Consider the following 21200-nt stretch of genomic DNA (forward strand, 5'->3'; position numbering starts at 1 on the left):
GTAGTGTATAGGCTATGTTTCTTCAACACTAATCATGCAATAATGTCACACAGCATGAAGTAGCCTAGGCCTAGATCTGCATGAATGAGTGCTGGAAGTGCAGTTTTTCATACTGGGAAAATAGGAAGTGAGTCTATGACCAGAATGAATGGAGTAGTAGTAGTAGTCAAACAAGCCTGGACATGACTGAGGCTTGGATAAGGAGCTGGGCAGACTCCTAGACCGTCCCACTCCCTCCCATGCTGGTACTTGGGCGTTTGAGCAGGAGTCACCAGGGTGTATTCCATAGAAATGAAAACATCCTGCAAGGTAGCTATATGGACCAGAGTTACCTGCAAGAGTGAAAGACTTGGAAGAAGATAAGTTCAGTGTTGTTGAGCTTATCCACTGTGAGATAGCAGCCTGTCATGCAGCAGTGTGCTCTGTAACCTGTGTGGCAGAAAGAGGGAACGAGTGACATGCATCTGCATAACAGGGACATGAATCTGCATAACAGTGTAGAACTTGTGAGCAGAGATGAGATGACAGGTCCAAGGGACCTGGTGTAAATGGAAGTAGGCTAAGCCAAGGAGGTGTATCGGTCTGGTATAGGATGCACTCCAGGGCCATAACGATGTGAAAAATGCAGGTCAAAGGTTTTTCCTTGACCTCTATAGGGAGTGTGCATGCAACGTTTCACACAGATTGGTGCAGTTATAGGTAAAAATGTGTAAATCTGCCTCATGGTGACGCTATAACAAGCGGTTCTGGAAATTTTGGGGCAGAGGTTCATCATGGCATCCAGGGAACGTGTGTGCAAAGTTTGGCATCGACCGGGTTAACGGTGCCGGAGATTAGCTGTTAACAGACGGACGGACGGGACACACAAGTGCAAAACATACTCTCTCCCCCATGCCTTCGGCCTGGTGGAGACAATACGTATGATGGCTGTAATGGGAATGTTATGCTGCTCCTACAGAGCATAAGTGAAAATAAAAAATATAAATTACAATGCAACACTACCACCTGCAGGAGACAATGTGACATTACGCGTCTGTGCATATTGTCTGACCGGCGTCAAGTACCCCCTCGAAAATGAGATGATGTATCTCAAGGGGCTTATCCTAATCCTCCAATCAAATTTTGAAATGATAAAAGAAGACAATTAAAACTTTACACAAACACACACATACAAGTAGGTATTGTACACATACTGTATACACACGAAGTACAGAAACATACACTCTTTAAGAAATCAGCACATTATGTCCTAAAAAACTTGCACAATGTAGGATACAGTTTTCGTGGAATAAGTAGTAGAAGCACATATTAAAAAGAAAAAGCCTCTGTGTTAATTTATTTTAAATTACATTATCTATTACAAAACTTTATAGTTTATATACTCATGAGTCATGAGTTTAATTTATTGAACTGCTCTCAAACACGTACTGAAGTTGGCTGTTCATACCACCATCTGATTGAAGGTTAACACTTAGGTGAATCATCACACACCAGCCCACTCATTCAGTAAGTGAAGTCAAATTGTCATCATGCAATGCTCCATCAGCATCACAGGGTGGAGCATGTGAGCAATTTGGTCCTGGTACAGTGGTACCAAGATCAAGAATGACAGTTATCCTAGTAAGAGAATAAATTAATACATTATAGAACTTTAATGTAAATGTGTATGAGAGTTGTTGCAGCTGCTCTCCTGTATAATCTCATAACCATTGCAGGACAGTAATATTAATATTATATTAAAGGTAGGGCAAGTGACTTTCTTTTTAAAAGGTTAAAGATCTATTTTTGTCCCTCCACCTCTTGGTTTGCAAATGTTCAGTCAATCAGGAGAAAGTCAATCAATCAATCAATTTATCAACTTAAATTTGATAGTGTTCCAGTTCCAATAATAATGTCTGCACATTTCTTTGTGTGACATAATTATTCTGATTGGATACAATTAGTAACCAACCTGAAAATGTGTTTTCTGTTTAATAATGACTAATGAGCATGAGACCAAGTCCACACCCACAACACCAGAGGGAGTGCAACGAACCATGTACAACCCAGATTCGGCACAAACAAGGGACTAAATTATTTTTGCTCCTATGCCACCAAAATGTGGAACGCCCTACCAACAGTCATTAAGACAATCCCTGCAAATCCCTTGACTCCTTCAAAACCGCTCTCAAAGGGCACCTACGGACAGCTGCAATTCGAAGCTGGCCCCAGTAAAATCTGAATTTGATGCAGGGCCTACTAGTCCCCCAACATCTTCATGACAGTCTCCTGGGCGATATAGAACAGGATCTGTGTATGAAGTATGAACAGATGCAGGACAGGAACATGCATTACACACTCACATGCCTACACATGTGCACACGTAAAAAGAACCCCACAGCAACCTATATATAGAAAGGTGCGCACAGTGGAGCGCAAATCTACGCCATAAGACATAACCCTATAATAATATTTACAGTCTGTCAAACTGCGTCTGTTTGTCTCTCAATGGGTGGGTGAGGGTGGTGGATAGTTGTTAGGGTATGTTTTGTTGTGTGGTAGTTGTTGTTGTTTCTTTATTGTTCAGTATGTGATCAGGTGACTTGGAAAAACCCTGCGATAGATTTAACATAGCCGGTTTTCACTTCCAGTTCATGGACCTGCAGGTGTAATTCTTTTCTTCTTGAATAAGACACGGCTGAAAGACCTTGGCACGGGTGAGGCTGTCAATGTTAAAAAAATAAATATATATATATATATTCACACAAACAATGTTGGTGTAATCAAGATATATGCTGAAAGGTGTTACCTGCATAGATTATTATCAATTACGGCAAGTTTGACGAGTGGAGCCGGTTTATATGAGAGGGATAGGAGCAACTTCATTGGCTAAATTACTGTAGATCCTAATATGCTGGAGGACAGCTTGGATGTTTGCTCTCCCTATCCTTGCACGTATCTCATAGCCTGGAGCAGTGGTGAGTCAGAGATTATGAATTCACAAAAATAACAGTTTTGGTTGACTGATTTGACAAATATTCTGGAATTGATTGCAGGCAGGCAGGCAGGCAGGCCAGACAGACAGACAGACAGACAGACAGACAGACAGACAGACAGACAGACAGACAATGCAAGATTCTCTGCCTTGCTTTTGACCTGGCGAAGATTTTAAAATTGACAGCAAATATTTTACAATACTGAGGGAAGATTAACCTGCAGATTAACATAGAAGCCAGCATGTTTTTATTCTATACCAGTAAGACACCTGAGGGCGAGGTCGCGTGCGCACATCCACCTCGTTGACGGCAGACTGCTGGGCGAGCGCTGGCGTTTGGCATGTATGGGGGTCAGATCAACATGGAATGAATGCTACTGGCCATATAAGGAGCATGTCTTGAGTGTACAGGGTTTGATGAGGTCAGATCAACATATGGACATTAGTATTCGCCGGCTGCCGGGCACGGCTGCACTAATAACTTTGGGGCAGGCCCGTCTAGAGTTTGAATGGGCAGGTGGGCCTGTTGAGAACTTTAGACATTGAAGAGGAAGGATGGATGGGGAAGGATCAACATATATCCATATATGGAGATCTAAGGGTTTGAGGTTTGAGGTCAGATGTAGAGTTGCTGGCCAATATTGATGACATCAGGGATCTCCATATATGGGCTTAATTGCGACAGCACGTCGCAATTACTATGACATCAGGATCTCCACATCTCCATCCATAATGATGTCGCATGATGTCACAAGACCTTGGCAACATATATGGTGTCCGACACACATCGTATGCACGATATCATAGTTGACTATTATCAGTCTGAAAAGTGAGCTAGATTTAAAATATTTTTTCTTCCGCTAAAAGTGGACATGATGGAACGCTGAGTCACCATGCTAAATACAGCAATCATCAGGGGGGTTTCTGTCTGTATTTAAGTTATGCCCTCTTCTCCCCTTGGTGCCATTACTGTATATATCTGAGGCAGCTGTGTTTTGACTCCGGGGTGGCCATTCTGTGATCGCACCAACAGAGGGAAGTGACCTTTTATACTGTGCCAGAAAATGTTGAAATCCGGCTTGACAACTCAGGGCTGCAACATCTTGGCAAGGCTGACAGGAAATGTGTCTGACAGGAACATGATATGCTGGATGCCTGATATCAGAGTCCTTTAAACTTGGGGTTTGTCCAGTGAAAGTCAGTGGGAGGAGTCTTGTGACTGGTCATAGTGAATCATTTATTCCACACTGCCTACTCATCCAGACAGAACGCACTGGGTGGACTAATATATTTATTTTTCTTTGATTGATTGATTGATTGATTGATTGAAAATTGTATTAACAGATTGTAGAATGGGTACAGTTCAAGGAAGGTACAGGTCAATTCAAAAACTGCTAAGAGGATAAAATCAGAAAAAGCACTAAGACTTTTACATCAGGGTCCTCCATTTTCAATTCATCAAAACAATTATTTAATTGTCTCCACCAGGCCGAAGGCATGGGGAGAGAGTATGTTTTGCACTCGCCCGTCCGTGTGTGTGTGTGTGTGTGTGTGTGTGTGTGTGTGTGTGTGTGTGTGTGTGTGTGTGTGTGTGTGTGTGTGTGTGTGTGTGTGTGTGTGTGTGTGTGTGTGTGTGTGTGTGTGTGTGTGTGTGTGTGTGTCCGTCCGTCCGTCCGTGTACAGCTAATCTCCGGCACCGTTAACCCGGTCGATGCCAAATTTTGCACACACTCCCTCCCTACTGTAGATGCCAACGATGAACCTCTGCCCCAGAACGGCCTGTATTGCGCTATACAGTCCGACTTTTGTAAAACACATTTTTGGATATTACTCTTCCAGATTCTGTCCAAAAATCCCGCAAATCGTTACATAGTATCTCTATAGTCATGTGTTCAAGACGGATCTGTCCGATATTTCATATTCCATCCTAATTGGCTAACATTGGCTTTCAAAGTTTGCAGGATTGACCCGTTTTGAACAAAAAGCCTCAATTCATGAACGCAGTGTGCAATTTACATTCAATCTTTCACAGACTTTCCTACTGGCTAAGGAATATATCCCACCCTTTTCACATTGGCCTGTTATAGCGCCACCAACAGGTGGATTTTTGCAAAACACATTTTTGGAACAAATTGCCTCAAATCATCCAATTGCCATCCAAGGCGTAAAAAGAAATGGCACCCTTTTCACATTGGCCTATTATAGCGCCACCAGGAGGCCACAACCTGACCTGCCCTTGTGGAGACCTAGTTACTAGTTGCTATACTTTCCTTTAATTGCTATCTTTCTGGGAAGTTGCACATGCATTTTTGGTTCTGAATACATCTCTGGACTGGAGACAACTTCCTATATGTCTTTGAGAAGAAAATCAAGACCAGACTAATTGGTGTATCAAGATATTGTTTTTGATCACCAATCCCTCTTTAAAGGAGCACGAAACCCTTAGGCTGTTTCTCAGTTTGTTTCTCATTTCAGAATTCTGATTAAAAACTACAGCAGATTAGAAACATGGCAACTAAGCCTGCGCTGCAGCAGTATCTGTCTGACCACAGGTCTGTGTCTGTCTGACCACAGGTCTGTGTCTGTCTGACCACAGGTCTGTGCAGGACGAAGAGATTCTGTTTGACATCAGATAAACACCACTGTTGCACTTCCCGGTTTGCATTTTTCATGACTTGGATGGCCCAGAGTAAGATTGTCACTAAGATTAATAACATCAATGTTTGGAATTTCACACACATAAGTTTGACACTCATGTTATTAATTTGATTAGCTGCATCTGTGTTGCATATCACAAACACTGAATAAGATTAACCTTACAACCGTACAACTTTATGGTTACATAAGATTAATGTCGGCCATGTTTTAACTCTGCTGTCATTTTTAACCTGAACTGGAAAACAAACTACAAAATCGGCCTTTAAATTGTCATCCCTTGCACACAGATCTATTGACCCAAACACAAATGGAGTTGCTTAGATTGGGGGTTGTTATAGGTGGAAGCAGAGAAAAGTTCACAATCTAACTTTGGGAGCATTTCCTGGCGTGTGGGCATTGTCATTGAACTAGCCTCCCATTCTCACTGTAGCAGAATCCACTGATTCTCCCCACAACCCACATGTTCCCCCGTGTCCCCTAGGCCCTAGGGTAGGTACCCTCACAAAAAACATGCAGTAATAGTAATACTGGTCTCTAAACTGCCTTTACAGAAATAATCTCTAAAAGAGAAAACACCAGCACTCACGCAACTCTCGTTTTAAGGCACTTTTAATTCATTGAAGTGTTGGCATCTAAACTGCCTCCCCCTGGTCAGCTGGCTGCCTGATGGAGGGGAAGGAACTGGAATAACGTGTTCCTTCCACACGCTACGTCCAACCAGGGAAACTCCCCCCTGTCAGGTGAAAAGAAGCGGCCTGGACTCCTCATGCATGGAAGGAAGCATGAGATCAGTCCTTTGTTCTCCCCAGACTGGCAGAAGGAATTGACACTGGGTGAAAACAAAATGGGTTCAGCCCCCTGTTCTGGAGGCTGAATCTTACATCAAGCTCCTCTTTGAAACAGGCAGGTGTGATTCTCATGGCTGTCATCCTCTGCATTCACCACACCGCCGCACAGCCAGTTACCAGCCTCACATTAACACGCTCTAACTGACACCTTTCCTCAATCTCTCTGACTCACAAGCACAGTAGTGTGCTTGTGAGTCAGAGAGATTGAGGAAAGGTGTCTGAAAGGCTGTCTTGCTATCTGTGAATATGGATGACTAAAGGCAAACAGCATTCACAAAGGCTTTTGGTACTACTGTGTGCCAGTGTATTGGAAGGTTGCAGGTTATTGCCTTTAGTTTTGGATTAGGGATAGGCTATGGTTGGGGTTATTGGATTGTGGATACAGCCCGTCACCTAGGCTAGGCCGCAGATGGTGCGACTGCACCCTGCAGGACCAGAGTGAGGATTGGCCTCTTTAAAAAGAGTATTTTGGCCCACCAATTACACCATTCAGTTTTGCAACAGTAAGAATCCAGTAGTGGCTTAGTTATATAAATTGAGTACAAAGTAATCTCAAACCTGTGTTGGTATATTCTTTCCTAACTACAAATGATGGAGTTAGCACGAAAATCTTAATTTCACCTGCAGTAAACTGTCACAGTGATGGTCATTGGCTTCACATCGGCCATATTTTAACTAAACTGGACTAAAGCCTAATAATAATGTCAATTGTGGGTATTAGCTGTTTTCTGTGCTAGCATGACAACGTTAACTATACAGGAGCTTCCAATGATGGCTCACAGTAACACATACACCTGTTATTACCTTAACGGTTAAGGATGGGTTAAGCGTTAAGGCTTAACCCATCCGCTGTGAAAAGGGTCTATTGTGGGGCCCTCTGCTAACATTATCGTGGCTCTATTTGGGATCCTGGACCATGATGACTGATATGGCGTTCCCTGGTGGGAAACCCAAAGGTCTTTGTGTTGGCAGCTAACAGCTATAGCAGCTGAGACAGCTATATTTACACGCTTACATTCATGCCATCAATATCTTTAAACATTAGGAAATTTAAGCGAAATATATTTCATCTGACATTCATATTTAATAGCTAAACATTGTCTGCTAGTGTAGATTCTGTAAGAATTTGAATTGACTGATTTCTAAATTCAAGTTTAATAGTTTTATAGAATGTACATGTTCATTCCAGCTGAATATCCTGTACTGTACATGGTCAAGTTGACCATTGTTACAAAATCTCTTATACCATACACAGATCACTCTCCCTTTAACATTTCTACATAAAAGATATCCTCAAAATATTATAAACGTGTATCTCTTCATGTGAAAATAAACTTAAAAGACATAATTTTACAGATGACATTTCATTGACAAAGAGTGCCTCTTAAAGGTAAATAGAAGGATAAAGTATGAGAATGCGTGATGATTTTGCACAGTATAATTCGTAGATTCATAAGTCACTCGACAACTTTTTGATTGCCTTGCACATCACTCAGTATAAACTAACAAATGTCAAAATCCCAACACAAATTAACCAACACACAAATCATAAAGATAAAGTTAAAATGGCACATAAAATATTTACTTTCACATATGAACAATCTCTTTTACTTACACTTTCATCCACTTGGTGGCATGCACGGTATTTATAAAAACACCAAATAGATAGAAAATATAAATTGCACATTCATTTGGAGGGTGTGTGTGAATAGTAAGCATTGTGTGTGTGTGTGTGTGTGTGTGTGTGTGTGTGTGTGTGTGTGTGTGTGTGTGTGTGTGTGTGTGTGTGTGTGCGTGTGCGTGTGCGTGTGTGTGTGTGTGCGTGTGCGTGTGCACGCATGGATGTTTGTGTTTACTTTATTTGTATGTGTTAGGTAGACTGAGCGCTGGCATGCGAATATCACCCTTTGACATCCATGTCCTCCTTCCTAAGTAGGTAAATGCCGTTTCAGCACATCCTTGGCGTTGCTTGGGAGCGACTCTGGAAAGTTCACATCAAACTCCACCACGAGGTCTCCTCTCTGCTCTGGGTTTTTAGGCAAGGGGAGACCCTGTCCGGCAACAGTCTTTCTCATGCCAGGTTTGATGACATCCGTGATCTTCATGTTGCACGTTTTCCCGTCTATCGTTGACACGGTTACTGAACATCCGCATAGTGACTGCAACGACATGAATGTGGAAGTCAGCGAGGCATCACAGAACGTCATGTCATGCAGTGGACATTTCGGCACAACAACTACATTGGCGTACGGTACAACTGAGAGTTGGTGCTAAAGTTAAATTACTTAAGCAGTGTCATTTGGTGGTCACTTTGATCCAGTGCACCTAACAGTGCCATGAAAAAATGATTAATGAGGTAGAACATCCTGCCAGTGTCAATACAATTTTACCGACTGAACCAGTGGTCAGCACGTTAGCACTGCACTGTAAAATCAAATCATTAGTTCATTTGGGTTCATTTCTACACACGCATGCAAATGAAATGAAATGATTACTATATTTACCCAGGGTATCTGGGCTAAGCTCAAGAACTTGTTTCCAGCCAGGCCCTGCTCATAGAACATTTCATCGTAGTGGTTCAATGCCTTGTTCAAGGGCACTTCAGCGATGGTAATTTTAACATGTCGGACCGCTGATTCGAACTGGCGACCTTCCGGTATCAAGACCGCTCCGCAATCCGTTCGGCCACCGCTGCCATTTAACTGCTGCAGTATAATGTTTAGCCAATCTTTCAATTTATGTAGGCCTACCAGTATTTTCTGTCAGTGAAAACATGTTTTAATATGCTTAAAAGACTGATTGATTTGACTTTTGGCAGAAACCACGGTGCCTCAGACTAGAATTGGTGGCCAATGATGTGTGTCCAACTAAATCAACAGTGTTGGAAAATAACGTATTACTTAAAGTAATAACAAAAAACATCGCATTGATGCACCTGGGACGTATCCTCAGTGATGTATCCCAAAGTCATCAGGGTTTCGGGTCTCTCGAACATCATACCCCTCACTCAGGCGACCCAGCCGGGGTGTTCAAGTCCCGACTTATGTCCCAGTAGCTACCCTCGATCAGTCCCATTAGGGAAAGACCAAAGCCACACAATCCGTTGGAACTACTCCAGAACTACTCTGCCAGGGCTGGGAGGTACGCTTCTGGCGCATGGAAGGTCTAGGCTCTGTGGGTTGACTCCTGTCCGGGCCCCTCCTACGTCTCACCAGGTCCACTCCTGCTCTCACCAGGCCCAGGACCTGTGCGTAGCACCAGAGTCCCAGCACCAGACACTTAATTCAGGAGTGGTGGATTCCTAAGCCGCAATGGTTCCACAGACTCCACCCGAGCAAGAAGGTGGTGCTGCAGGCTCCGCTTGCGGTTTGAATAGCCTTCCTAAAGGCCTCTCCGAGGGTTTGTTGGGCTTCCTCCTCACGGAGGACACAGACTGGGGCGCTAACCCATACTGCTCACCCGGGTGCCGTCTACATTCCGGCTGTCACCCGTCTCTCCGGTGGTCAACAGACTATACCTGGTTGTCACATAGTCTATTCCTATGAGTAACTATAAATAGAAGAACTATAACGAAAAACATCGCATTGATGCACCTGGGACGTGTAAAGTAATATTATTAGCCTTTTCCAGTAAACTAATTACTTTCACTTTTGAGTAATAGTATTACTAATATGTTACTATTCCCCCAAAGTAATTTGTTACTATTTTCACAAGCCTTGGTGGTACTGTGGGCTTGAATGTTTATTTATAATGGTAGTCTGGGTTGGGATCGAGTTGCTTTGCTGACCTGTCTGGATCTAAACTCTAGATCGGATACGGAAACGATGCACCCTTGTCTGACTGTAGGCCTATGTGTGATTTATTGGAAGCGGAAAAGCGGGCCTTAAACCGCCCGGAACAAACTGGGTAGTTTGAGACTTTTGGGGACAAAAGATGAAATTACTGGGGTCGAGAGAAAAAAAGAAACTAGTTACTTTTGGCAGGGAATAATATGTAAAGTAATAAGTAAGTATAACTAGTAGTAATAGATCATATACCGGGTTTTTTAAAAACTTTTCCAACACTGTAAATCAATGTATTCATGTCATTATCCATGACATCATCGGTGGCAGGCCTGATTTCAGCAATCAAAATATTTGGACATGGAAGCCATGAGAACCATGCAGGCCCAAACACTGAGCAGAGCATGAGAAGCCATATACGGTAAGTACATCTCGCTGTGAGCATGTGCGTGGGCAGCCCTCTCTCTCTCTGTCTGCCTTCGGTGTTGCTGCTGCCAAAGATTCCAAATTATATAACATGTCCAAGGTTTTGTGTGTTTAATCTGTGAGAGATTTAGGGAAAAGGGAGGGGTCCTAGTAGAGGCCCCTATGGGGCACCGCACCGGTCAATTATATACGGTTTAAGTGGTTAAATAATTCTGAATGCACCCCTTCCTTCGGACATATCTATCCTGCAACTACTAAGACTACATATAAAATATTGCGGTGTGCACAACGGGGAATTTCCCCAGGATCGGGAGAGACTTTTGAAGCTCTGGTACTGCAATTTTGGGCCCACATCTGTGGGTGACTCGGCCAATAGGCTCGACGCAAGAGCTGGCTCATTGGAGTTAGTTTGTGATGTGCATGCTGCCTTGCTCTATTGTCTTCAAGTTGATTACCAAACCCGGGAGGAGGTTGTTCTTCCAGGGGAGTATATACACAGTATTCAACTTTGGTCAATGGTAAATGGTGCATTTATATAGCGCCTTTATCCAAGGTGCATGCTTTACATTCACCCATTCACACACACATTCATACACTGATGGCAGGGGAAACCATGCAAGGCACCAACCTGCTCAAGGACACTTCGACACTAACTCTGGGGGAGCCCGGGTTTGAACTGTAAACCTTGAGGTTGACATCCGGCCACTCTACCCCTGAGCCGTGCACTGTGAGAATTTTACACAGATGGGGTGCAAAAGAGAGACACTCACCTGTCGTAAACTTATGCGCACAGGATATACAATATTAGATGCTTCTCGCCTAAAATGTGCGTGTGGTTTGTCCTTGATGACGAAAACGATGTCAGCCGGGATGGTGCTGGACGACTCGTCGCCCTCGCGCGGGAACGTGATCTTGGTGCCTTCCTTCCATCCCCGTTTGATCTCAATAGTGAGGATCTTATCCTCGTTGCGCATGGTCCTGCCATCTGGATTGAGCCTTTTGCGAGAGATCTTCATCCTCTTGGTGCAGCCATGGAAAACCTCCTCCAGGGAGACTCTCAGTTCGTGGTGTATCGCCGGGTCTTGTTTCCGCCGCGGTTGGCCGCCAACGCCCACGTGCCGGTCCCGAGGGAATCCGTTCAGGTTAAAACTTGTGAAGGAGCCAAAGGGATCGTTGCCATCCACCTCCATGTCCTCGTCGTCACGCCCATTGGCCTTACGCCCGAAGAACATCTCGAAGGGATTGGCGCCCCCGAAAAAGGTGTTGAATGTGGCGTGGGGGTCTCCGTGAAAGGTGTAGGTGAAGTTGCTACCTTGTCCATCAGGTGTGGGTCCATTTCCTCCCTTGAGACCTGGTGGTCAACAGAAATGTTGTTGTCAGTGTTAAGTGTTCTCTCTAAACGTATAGACTGAAGTGGTTGCACCAAGCCTGTGAGTCTCAACACCCAATTTGATAAGATATTTTATTTTATTTCTAGGACCCCAATCTAAGAACATTTTTATGACAATTATTTGACAATTGGGCCAATTTGGTATTAAAAAGGTCTTAAAGGTCATTAAATTGTAACTTTATAGAAATGTGCAGATACCATGTATAGGCTACATTTAATTGTATGTTGGTTTGTTTACTGTTGAGTGAGAAGACAATGTTGCTCATTAAGCTAATCATCTGGGGACCCCGTGAGCGTGATATCCTATGACTATATGTCATTTGGTAATTCGTCCATAATTCCTTTACTGTCTGTCTTGAAAACTACTGCACTATAGCTGCAACATCCCCAGTGCTCTAACTCTCTACCCCCCCCCCCCCCCCCCCTACACACACACACACACACACACACACACACACACACACACACACACACACACACACACACACACACACACACACACACACACACACACACACACACACACACAGTTTAATTATTGTATATCTCAAAATACAGGCTAAGTATTATTCACCTGAATCAGAGATAGTTTTATGGTATATATGTTTTGTATAATTTTATGATTTAAATTACATTGTGTGACTATGCATTCATCACTCGCCCCCATTCATTTGTTTGCTACCACATCAAGCATAAATTATTTTACCAGTGATGTATTTTGAGCTGAGAATTTTTCAAATATACAAACAAATCCTGTCATCTGCTGTATAAGCCATATTGACTATACGATATTATGTTTTAGGGACCATGGGGAAATGCAGATCTAATGTGCCTCATTGTTCATCATTGTAATGGCAACGGCCGGGAATTAAAATTAATAACGGAGTGAATATTGAATATAACCACCCAGTTGTCCTAAAATGGCCCCAGACAGTTCTCCCAGAAAATGCAGGGCCCAGTTCTAGCCTACCGTTACCTGCGCTGGTTCAGATAGGCGAGTCATTAGCCTACTAATGAGTCATTAGGCCTGACTCAACGCAGGTAACAGTCGAACTGGGCACATATCCACCTCAAGCACGTTGTCAGACGACGACGTTATAGTTATTTTTTACAGAGGTCTAATTATGATTAATCTTGAATGATTAATCTTGTCATTGATAATGACAAGATTGATAGGAGTCTGTGAAAATAACTATAACGTCGTCGTCTGACAATGCTGTGCTGTATGGGTATGTTCCCCTCGTTTCTCCCTGTGATACTTTTATTAAGACAGCATCTGCAACTCGGCACTGATTTAAACTGGCTGCCTATAACGGGTTAATCGTATCCAAAGTTATTATTACACATAGTAACAATTTCAGGACGGTGTTTAATACTTTGAAAACACATTCCGCCTACCTTCCTCTCCGTACTGATCATAAATGTCCCGTTTCTTCTGATCGCTGAGGACGTCATATGCTTCGGCGATTTCTTTAAATTTCTCCTCGGCATTAGCCGCCTTGTTTTTATCTGGATGCCATTTCAACGCTTGCTTTTTGTACGCTTTTTTAACGTCCTCTTCCGCGGCACCTTTAGAAATACCCAATATTTTATAGTAATCTTTCCCCATTTTCCCCCAAAAGCGGCCCCGCGTTGAAGAGCGGCTTCTGCAGTCGATCCTATATGGGCGCTGTCAGTTCACTTCAAGCACAACAATATCTAGTAACAACAACAGCTAGCAGATGACGACCGTTTAGAGACCGTTATTCAACGCGCCGTGTTATATCCGTGACTAGGACCCTCTTTAAATAGCCATTGCGCCCTCCTCCTCCCCTGCGTCCGGGCCCACACTGGTATTCAGACGCTCTTTCTAGAAAGCCAATGCTGAGACACGTCATATACCATACTGGTCTGGACTCTCTTCTTCACAACCCACAGAGCCAGAGGTGCAAACAGTGCCAAACACATGCGTAGGCCTATATATATATAGGCTACTGACTGCTATAAGCTACTCTGCTTATTGTAGTTGTAGCTGTATAGTGTAGGCTAAACAATCGCTTCAAGTTCAATCTGACATGAGAGATCATTACCAAACAGACGAGTAGGCTACGGGCGCGTGATAATGTCATGCGCGTGAGAGAGAGAGAGAGAGAGAGAGAGAGAGAGAGAGAGAGATCAAGAGCGAGAGAGAGAGAGTAAAGAAAGTGAGCCGGTGTGTGTGTGTGTGTGTGTGTGTGTGTGTGTGTGTGTGTGTGTGTGTGTGTGTTCCATATTGTTTAGATATTGATGAGATGATTAACTCCATCTGTCAAGGATGGGCCATGAGCTAAGATATTAAAGCTAAGACCTTTATTGGGAATTCAGTCGCCAAAAGACAGTATACTGTTAAAAATAAAAATACAGATTCATTGACATGGCTTTGGTACTGAAGTAGGCAGGTATAGGCCTATATGCATATAGCCTTAATGTTATGCGTTTGTAAACGATCTTTTACAGGATGTTTTGTTTAATTTATCTGCACTTTGGGTTCAAATGTAACTGATACCATATTACACACGTCTAATGGAAGAGGCCACAGCGCCATCTGCTGTTGTGCAGTAGAAGTTACCGCACCTGCAGATTTGATAGCCCATCCATTTACTGCAGTGCAATGAGCACATGCACACAGCTATGCGTGTGACTCAGCTCCATCGTGCAGCATAGGAATATATCAACAGTTAATAATTTGTTAACCGTTTACTTTTTGACGCAAACATTAATGCACCAGTGTACCCTTGTTTAAATTAATTATGGATCAGTTTCGTGGTTTATTTGTCAAACTTGACAAAGACGAGGATGGCTACATATCAGTCGCAGAACTTCACAGTGAGATGAAAAAAACGGGCATCCTCGTGGTTGATGAGAAGGTTCAAGTATGACTAATTATGTTAATTACCTCATTATTTTGGGTGGTTGACGTCTCTAAAGCCAGACTCAAATATAATGCATGGACAAACTGTGAAGGTAAGCTAATGTTACACACACTTTTTCCCCTGTTGCAGAATATTGTTAATAGCTATGACCTGAACAACGATGGACGACTGGATTATAACGAGTTCCTCAATTACATGATGGACAAGGAGAAGAAATGGAAAATCCACTTTGATAAAATCGACAGGGACAATTGCGGTAAGGGGTCATTTGTATTCTAATGTCGGACAGGACTCTGGTCGGACTCACATTCCAGAAGCATGGAAACACTAGTGTGCAGGGCCTATATGGCTATCAGTCATAGTCTGCTCCTCTCACTTTGGTGGTGTTCTTCAAACACGAATTTGAGGCTATTAATATACGTATAGAGTCAGACTACACTGAGAAAGCTGCTATAGAAACGTCCAAATATATACTTATAATCGTAGATGATGTCTCAAGGTTTGTGGCCTATAGAAAAAAGAGGAGCCAGCTGCCAGACACATTTGAAGTTGGTTAATAGGATTACCTAATCCATAAAGTTGTTCATAATCATAACAGTAAACCTTCACTTCACTTCCTCTCACTTCTTGTAGGAACAGAGAATACTCCAATCATTTATACTGTATGCAGCATTCACTCTATGCATATTATGCATTCAAGTAATTCTCTACTATAGACAACTATCACATCAAATAATATCTATGTGTAATCCTATCATCTCTTCTCTGATCAGGGTCGATTGATCTGGAGGAGATCATTTGTTTGTTTAAGGAGTTAGGAGTTGTCTTATCCAGGCCCAATGCAAAAAGAATAATACAAATGTAAGATTTTCTTGCCCGCCACCACCCTTCCTTCATAAAATAATTGCTATATATAAATACAAAATTATCACATGTGAAGTAGTAATAACAGTGTAGCTGCTTATTTGACCCTGACATTGCAATGCATATTAATCACACAAGTGCTTTCTACAATACATGTTTCATTTAAAATATACTCATCACATTCCGTCCCCATGACTAAATATCACAGACTAAGATACAGGTCTGCAATTTGAATGTTCCTGTTTTCATATTTTACTATTTTCAATACAACACAGAACACAAGGAAGTGTTTGTTGTTTCTTACTGTTAGGATGGATCAGGACAGTTCCATGACAGTAGACTGGGGAGAGTTCTTGCATCATGTCATCCTCAACCCTGCAGAGAACATTGGAGAGCTGGTGTCCTCGTGGAAACACAATCTGGTAGGTATGGCTGGTGGTGTAACAGTTAATTGTTGCGACCATATTATGAAAACTTGCAAACTTCAGTCGTTCGGTCGGTCGGTCACGCCTCCATATATGGTTGCCAGTCCATTACGCCTCGTGATGTCACGCCTTGTGACGTCACGCCTCCAATCCTTGTTATGCCCATATATGGAGATCCCTGATGTCATCAATATTAAGCCCATATATGGGAATGTCGTGAGTCACGCCTCGTGACATCACGCCTCGTGACATCACGCCTCGTGACACGCTCCATATATGGAGACAAGACTATATGGTCATGAACCTTGGCCATACCTGTTTTTCATTGTGCATTTTTTGGTCAAAGTTGATCCCATGCTAAAGCGACAGCACTCGCCCAGCAGTCTGCCGTCACCCAGGCGGAAGCGTGCACGCACCGATCTGCCCCAGCAGCGTGACCTATACACACTCAAGGAGGAGACTGCCGACGAGCGGTGGCGCTGCTGGCGTTCCCTGGCACCGCCCGAGCAGAGAGCAGCAGCTGCGCCACCGCCAGAGTCTCACACGACTTGCCACGCCTCAGCAAAAGTTCTTAGCCGCCGAGCGGCCCGGCCCTACCTGGGCACTCATCAAACCCTGTACACTCAAGCCACTGCCCCCGCTACCACCCTTAGATCTCTATATGGAGCTGACCTGTTCTGACATTCCATATGTTGATCTGACCTCATCAAACCCTGTACACTCAAGCCACTGCCCCCGCTACCACCCTTAGATCTCTATATATGGAGCTGACCTGTTCTGACATTCTATATGTTGATCTGACCGTGAGACACGCTCCATATATGGTGCTTTGATACTAAACCAATTACAATTGAAACATGATATTGACCAACAAACAGATCATAGACCCATAATTTACTAGCCATTTATATTTAAAAATACTCTTCTGGTTGCAGGTTTTTGATGTTGGCGATAGCCGCTCCATGCCCACAGAGTTTCCTGAGGAGGGCTCAGGGATGTGGAGGAGGTTTGTCTTGGCTGCAGGATTGTCAGATGCCGTGTCCCGAACTATCACAGCTCCTATCGACCGCCTTAAAATCCAGCTACAGGTCAGATCCATAATCAGATGCCCTTTCATCAATGTCAGATAATGTAATGTAATGTAATGCTGGCATGAACATCGCCTGACTTAGGGCTCTGGAATGGTACACAGTCAAATCTCTAAGGGATTTTAACTCTCAGCAACCAGCCTTGTGGAGATATCCCCTCAGAGGAACACACTTTTTTGAGTGGTGTAAACCACTCCTACAACTGGCTTTGTTAGTTAACGTGTCTGTCTGTTCGTACCAAAAAATTAGCATGGTTGCTATGGTCACCCAGTTCACCCGGGTGTGATTTCAGCTTTGTTAGTTTACGTGTCTGTTCGTACCAAAAAATGAGCATGGTTGCTATGGTCACCCAGTTCACACGGGTGTGATTTCATTACGTCAGACATTACGTCAGACCACAGTTGATCAGTCTATATAAGACCTTACATCACTCAGTTCATACGGGTGTGATTTTTTTAAGTCTGTTTAATATGTATTTTCTGTAGGCTCATGGATCTAAGGCCTTCCTCCAGGGGTTTCATGAACTGAAGGCGGGTGGCGTGCGAGCTATGTGGCATGGGAATGCTGTCAATGTATTAAAGGGGACTCCTCAGTCAACACTACAGTGTCTTATCTATGCCCAGGTGAGACCTGACAGGAATTATGTGTGTAAAAAAGGGGAAATATCGATCTACAAGCTCACAGTGCTGGCTATTTCCACTATTCATCATAAGAAAACCGATTTCATCATGGCTTAAAAGCATTTTGTAACGGTGTTGTAAAGGGCTGAATACATAACACACATGTATTAACTATTATTGTTGTTATTATCACTGCCTCCAGATGAAGGTATACACGCAGAAGAGCACCCAGGAGAGCTTGTCCGTGCAGCAGCGTTTTGGCCTGGGCTGTGTGTCTGGTGCAGTGGCCCATGCTGTCTTCTACCCTTTAGAGGTATCAGAGCACATTAGCAGGTCTGACTTCATTTGTCCCACATCATTTGTCCACGGGCTAACAAACAATGAAACACATTTGAAGTCTTTCGTTTTAAAATGCTTTACATCCATCTTGGGGGTGACATGGTGCACATTGTTTCATGTTTCAGGAATAGAACCGATTGTACCAGGTGAAATGTTACCTAGATGAAACTCTATCGTCAGTTGTAATTTGATGATTGGCATGAACCATTTGTTTACAGCAGGTGTCACATGTCTTTGAATACTTTAGTAGTCAAACATGTACACAGCACGGCAGTACAGTAAAACACTTGGGCTAAAAGAATAACACAAACATCCTGGGGACTTCCACTCCATTGTCAGCCTTCTGATTGGTCCCTGACTGACTAACCAACCACTTTGCAGTCATTTGCTTTTTCCAGACAGTTTTGAAAGAAACCAGTAATTCACATCGTTTAATCATGGATTATGTCAGGGAATTCCACATTATTTTAAATTTGGGGGGTACCAGATCGGAGGCGCTGTCTCTGGAGAAGTAGTTAGACAGGTGTATCTTAAATACCAGTCCAGTGATATTTGCTTATCTTCTACTATCCTCTACTCTCTAAAATGGTTTCCCCAGAATCAAGTTAGCAGTCTGAGATTGAGATTGAGATTGCAGATCCCTATGGACTGTAACTGGACATGAAGCGTTTGTACTGATAGTGTAAAAGAATAAAACGTTAGTATGTAAAGACATAAGACAGAGCTGTCTTCCATCATTAAACATAATATTTTACATAAACATAGCTAGCCTAACGCAGCCAGCCTTCATCTGCCTTTGCAATATGCATATTGCCCATTGCCCCAGGCAGATGGTATTAGTATCAGATGGTATAACGCGATTCTAAAACATAGCAGCAGCGGTCATACGTTTGTATTTCAACAGTGGTGGCCACCACTTCTGAATGCATATAGGGGAAACATATATCATTCTAGAATCATTTATTTTGTTATCCAGTAAATAACCTTTAAACAATACATCGAACTACAGTACATGTGATTTTTTTCTCACCTTTTTTCACAGGTGTTGAAGGTGAGGCTTAACCTGCAGCCATCTGGCATCTATATGGGTGTCGTTGGGTTTGCTCGATCAATTTACAAACATGAGTCTTTAGCCTCCTTTTACCGGGGGTTCAAACCCAGCATTCTCTGTATGATCCCCTATGCAGGCGTGGAGTGTGCCGTTCATCACGTAAGGAAGAAATCAGCATTCAAAGCATCACATTCACTTGATTAAATCAACAAAGATACTGATTACACTGATTAAACCGATCACATGTGTCTGCAGTCTATCATGAACTGGGCCAAGAGCGATCCCGCCTACAGCAGTGACTCCAAACTATTTTTCTTCAGTTTTGTGGCCTTTGCCTGTGGCCAGATGACCAGCTATCCGCTAGCAGTGATTCGGACTCAGCAACAATCCCAGGGTAACATCAACTATTATTTGGTTATATCTGCCTGTATAGGGTTATATCTGTTATAACTGTATAGGGACAACTACGTGAGTTCAAGTGTGATTCAAGTTAAAGCAGTGGTGTAGTCTAGTTTATTGTAGTGTATATAGGCTACTGCAGGGGTGTGAAATTATCCCCTTTATTATGTATCACTAGGACAGCCACTCTCGGGCCATTCTTTACATCTATGAATCTCTCCCTTGCTCCCTGGCTTGTTGGGTATAGGCTACAAACAATAGACCCCCCCAGTCTGGCCACCACCTCAACACGTTGCTTCTTATGTTAATGTTAGCATGCAAGGCGGCAACGAAACTGATTCAGGGCGGCGACCAGGGTGACATTTATGAGTTAAGTGTGAATGGATGGAGGAGAGGAGATGCCTTGCCCTGCAAAACATAGTTATGTTATTGCAATTATACTCTACCCGGTATTTGCAAAACAAAATCACTGCCACAAAACTATATTGTTATGTATCCTTGTACATTTTTAAGTGCAGGGTATACCAAATCCTGGAGCTTTCTTGATGGTACAAGGATGGTATTTGTATATTAAAAAAATCAAGACAATAATTTCCATTTGTATTTGCTATATAGCATTCATAAAACACTTTCTGCATTCTATATGAACAATGCTACAATCTGGTTTTTTCTTCTTCTTGTTTTTCAGCTTTCTGCTCAGTTTCACCTCCCACAAGTTTACTTCAAGTACTTATTGGAATCTATGAAAGGCATGGAATTCGAGGATATTATAACGGAATGGGAACAAGCTTTGTGAGGGCGCTTCCATGTGCCCTAGTGAACTTAACTTTGTCCAGAAAACTAGAAATGACACTTACTTAAGCCTATTTTCAAGTTAACAACTCAAGATGCAAATGTGTACCTGCTCATGGGTCAGTCTAATATTAACTTGCCAGGTTGTCAGATAAATAAAATAAGATAGACAGATATTAAAATGTAATGTCTAACAAATTGAAATGAAATACAGAGTTGTTGTTTTTTACAAGGGAAAATAGTCATTCCTCTGTTGAAACCAGTACACATACACACAGCAACAATTTTAATGGGTTTAGTAGATGCAGGACAATGCCCTGGGTGAAACTAACTGAGTTGTCCATTACTGCAAAAAATACAACCAAAACAAAAAAAATGTGTATTAGCCTCTCAGACCCAAAACTAAAGACCACAATTCCATGCTGTATTGATGTTGGTACAATTATTCTACATCCTCTAACTGTGTGTCCAAATGTAAGGGTCCATTTGGTATTAGTTAAAGATCTAATGAAGGGTTTGCTGACCAACTCTCAATCATTTAGCTGGTCCTCAATCATTTAGCTGGTCCTCAATCATTTAGCTGGGTACCGCCTGGAACCTCCTGAAGGACCACTGGTTGAAATCCACTGTAAAACATCATTGTTAAGTTGAAA

General features: G+C 42.8%; 2 protein-coding genes across 2 annotated transcripts; one reads left to right on the forward strand and one right to left on the reverse strand.

Moving 5' to 3' along the window:
• Window positions 1-7609: 7609 nt before the first annotated feature.
• On the reverse strand, window positions 7610-13941 carry dnajb4 (DnaJ heat shock protein family (Hsp40) member B4). The gene is made up of 3 exons (XM_079530025.1): window positions 13477-13941; window positions 11459-12039; window positions 7610-8639 (listed from the first exon to the last, which is right to left on the reverse strand). Exons 1-3 carry the CDS (start codon window positions 13685-13687, stop codon window positions 8409-8411), a joined length of 1023 nt encoding a protein of 340 aa, XP_079386151.1. The 5' UTR covers window positions 13688-13941; the 3' UTR covers window positions 7610-8408.
• A 782-nt stretch (window positions 13942-14723) lies between these two features.
• On the forward strand, window positions 14724-20786 carry slc25a24l (solute carrier family 25 member 24, like). Its single transcript, XM_079529737.1, has 10 exons — window positions 14724-14969; window positions 15099-15225; window positions 15743-15830; window positions 16144-16255; window positions 17194-17346; window positions 17832-17969; window positions 18169-18279; window positions 19348-19515; window positions 19612-19750; window positions 20444-20786. The coding sequence occupies exons 1-10, from the start codon at window positions 14847-14849 to the stop codon at window positions 20614-20616; spliced, it is 1332 nt and encodes a 443-aa protein (XP_079385863.1). The 5' UTR covers window positions 14724-14846; the 3' UTR covers window positions 20617-20786.
• Window positions 20787-21200: the final 414 nt, after the last annotated feature.

This window comes from Electrona antarctica, assembly GCF_951216825.1.
Source record: "Electrona antarctica genome assembly, chromosome: 19".
Taxonomy (NCBI): Eukaryota; Metazoa; Chordata; class Actinopteri; order Myctophiformes; family Myctophidae; genus Electrona; species Electrona antarctica.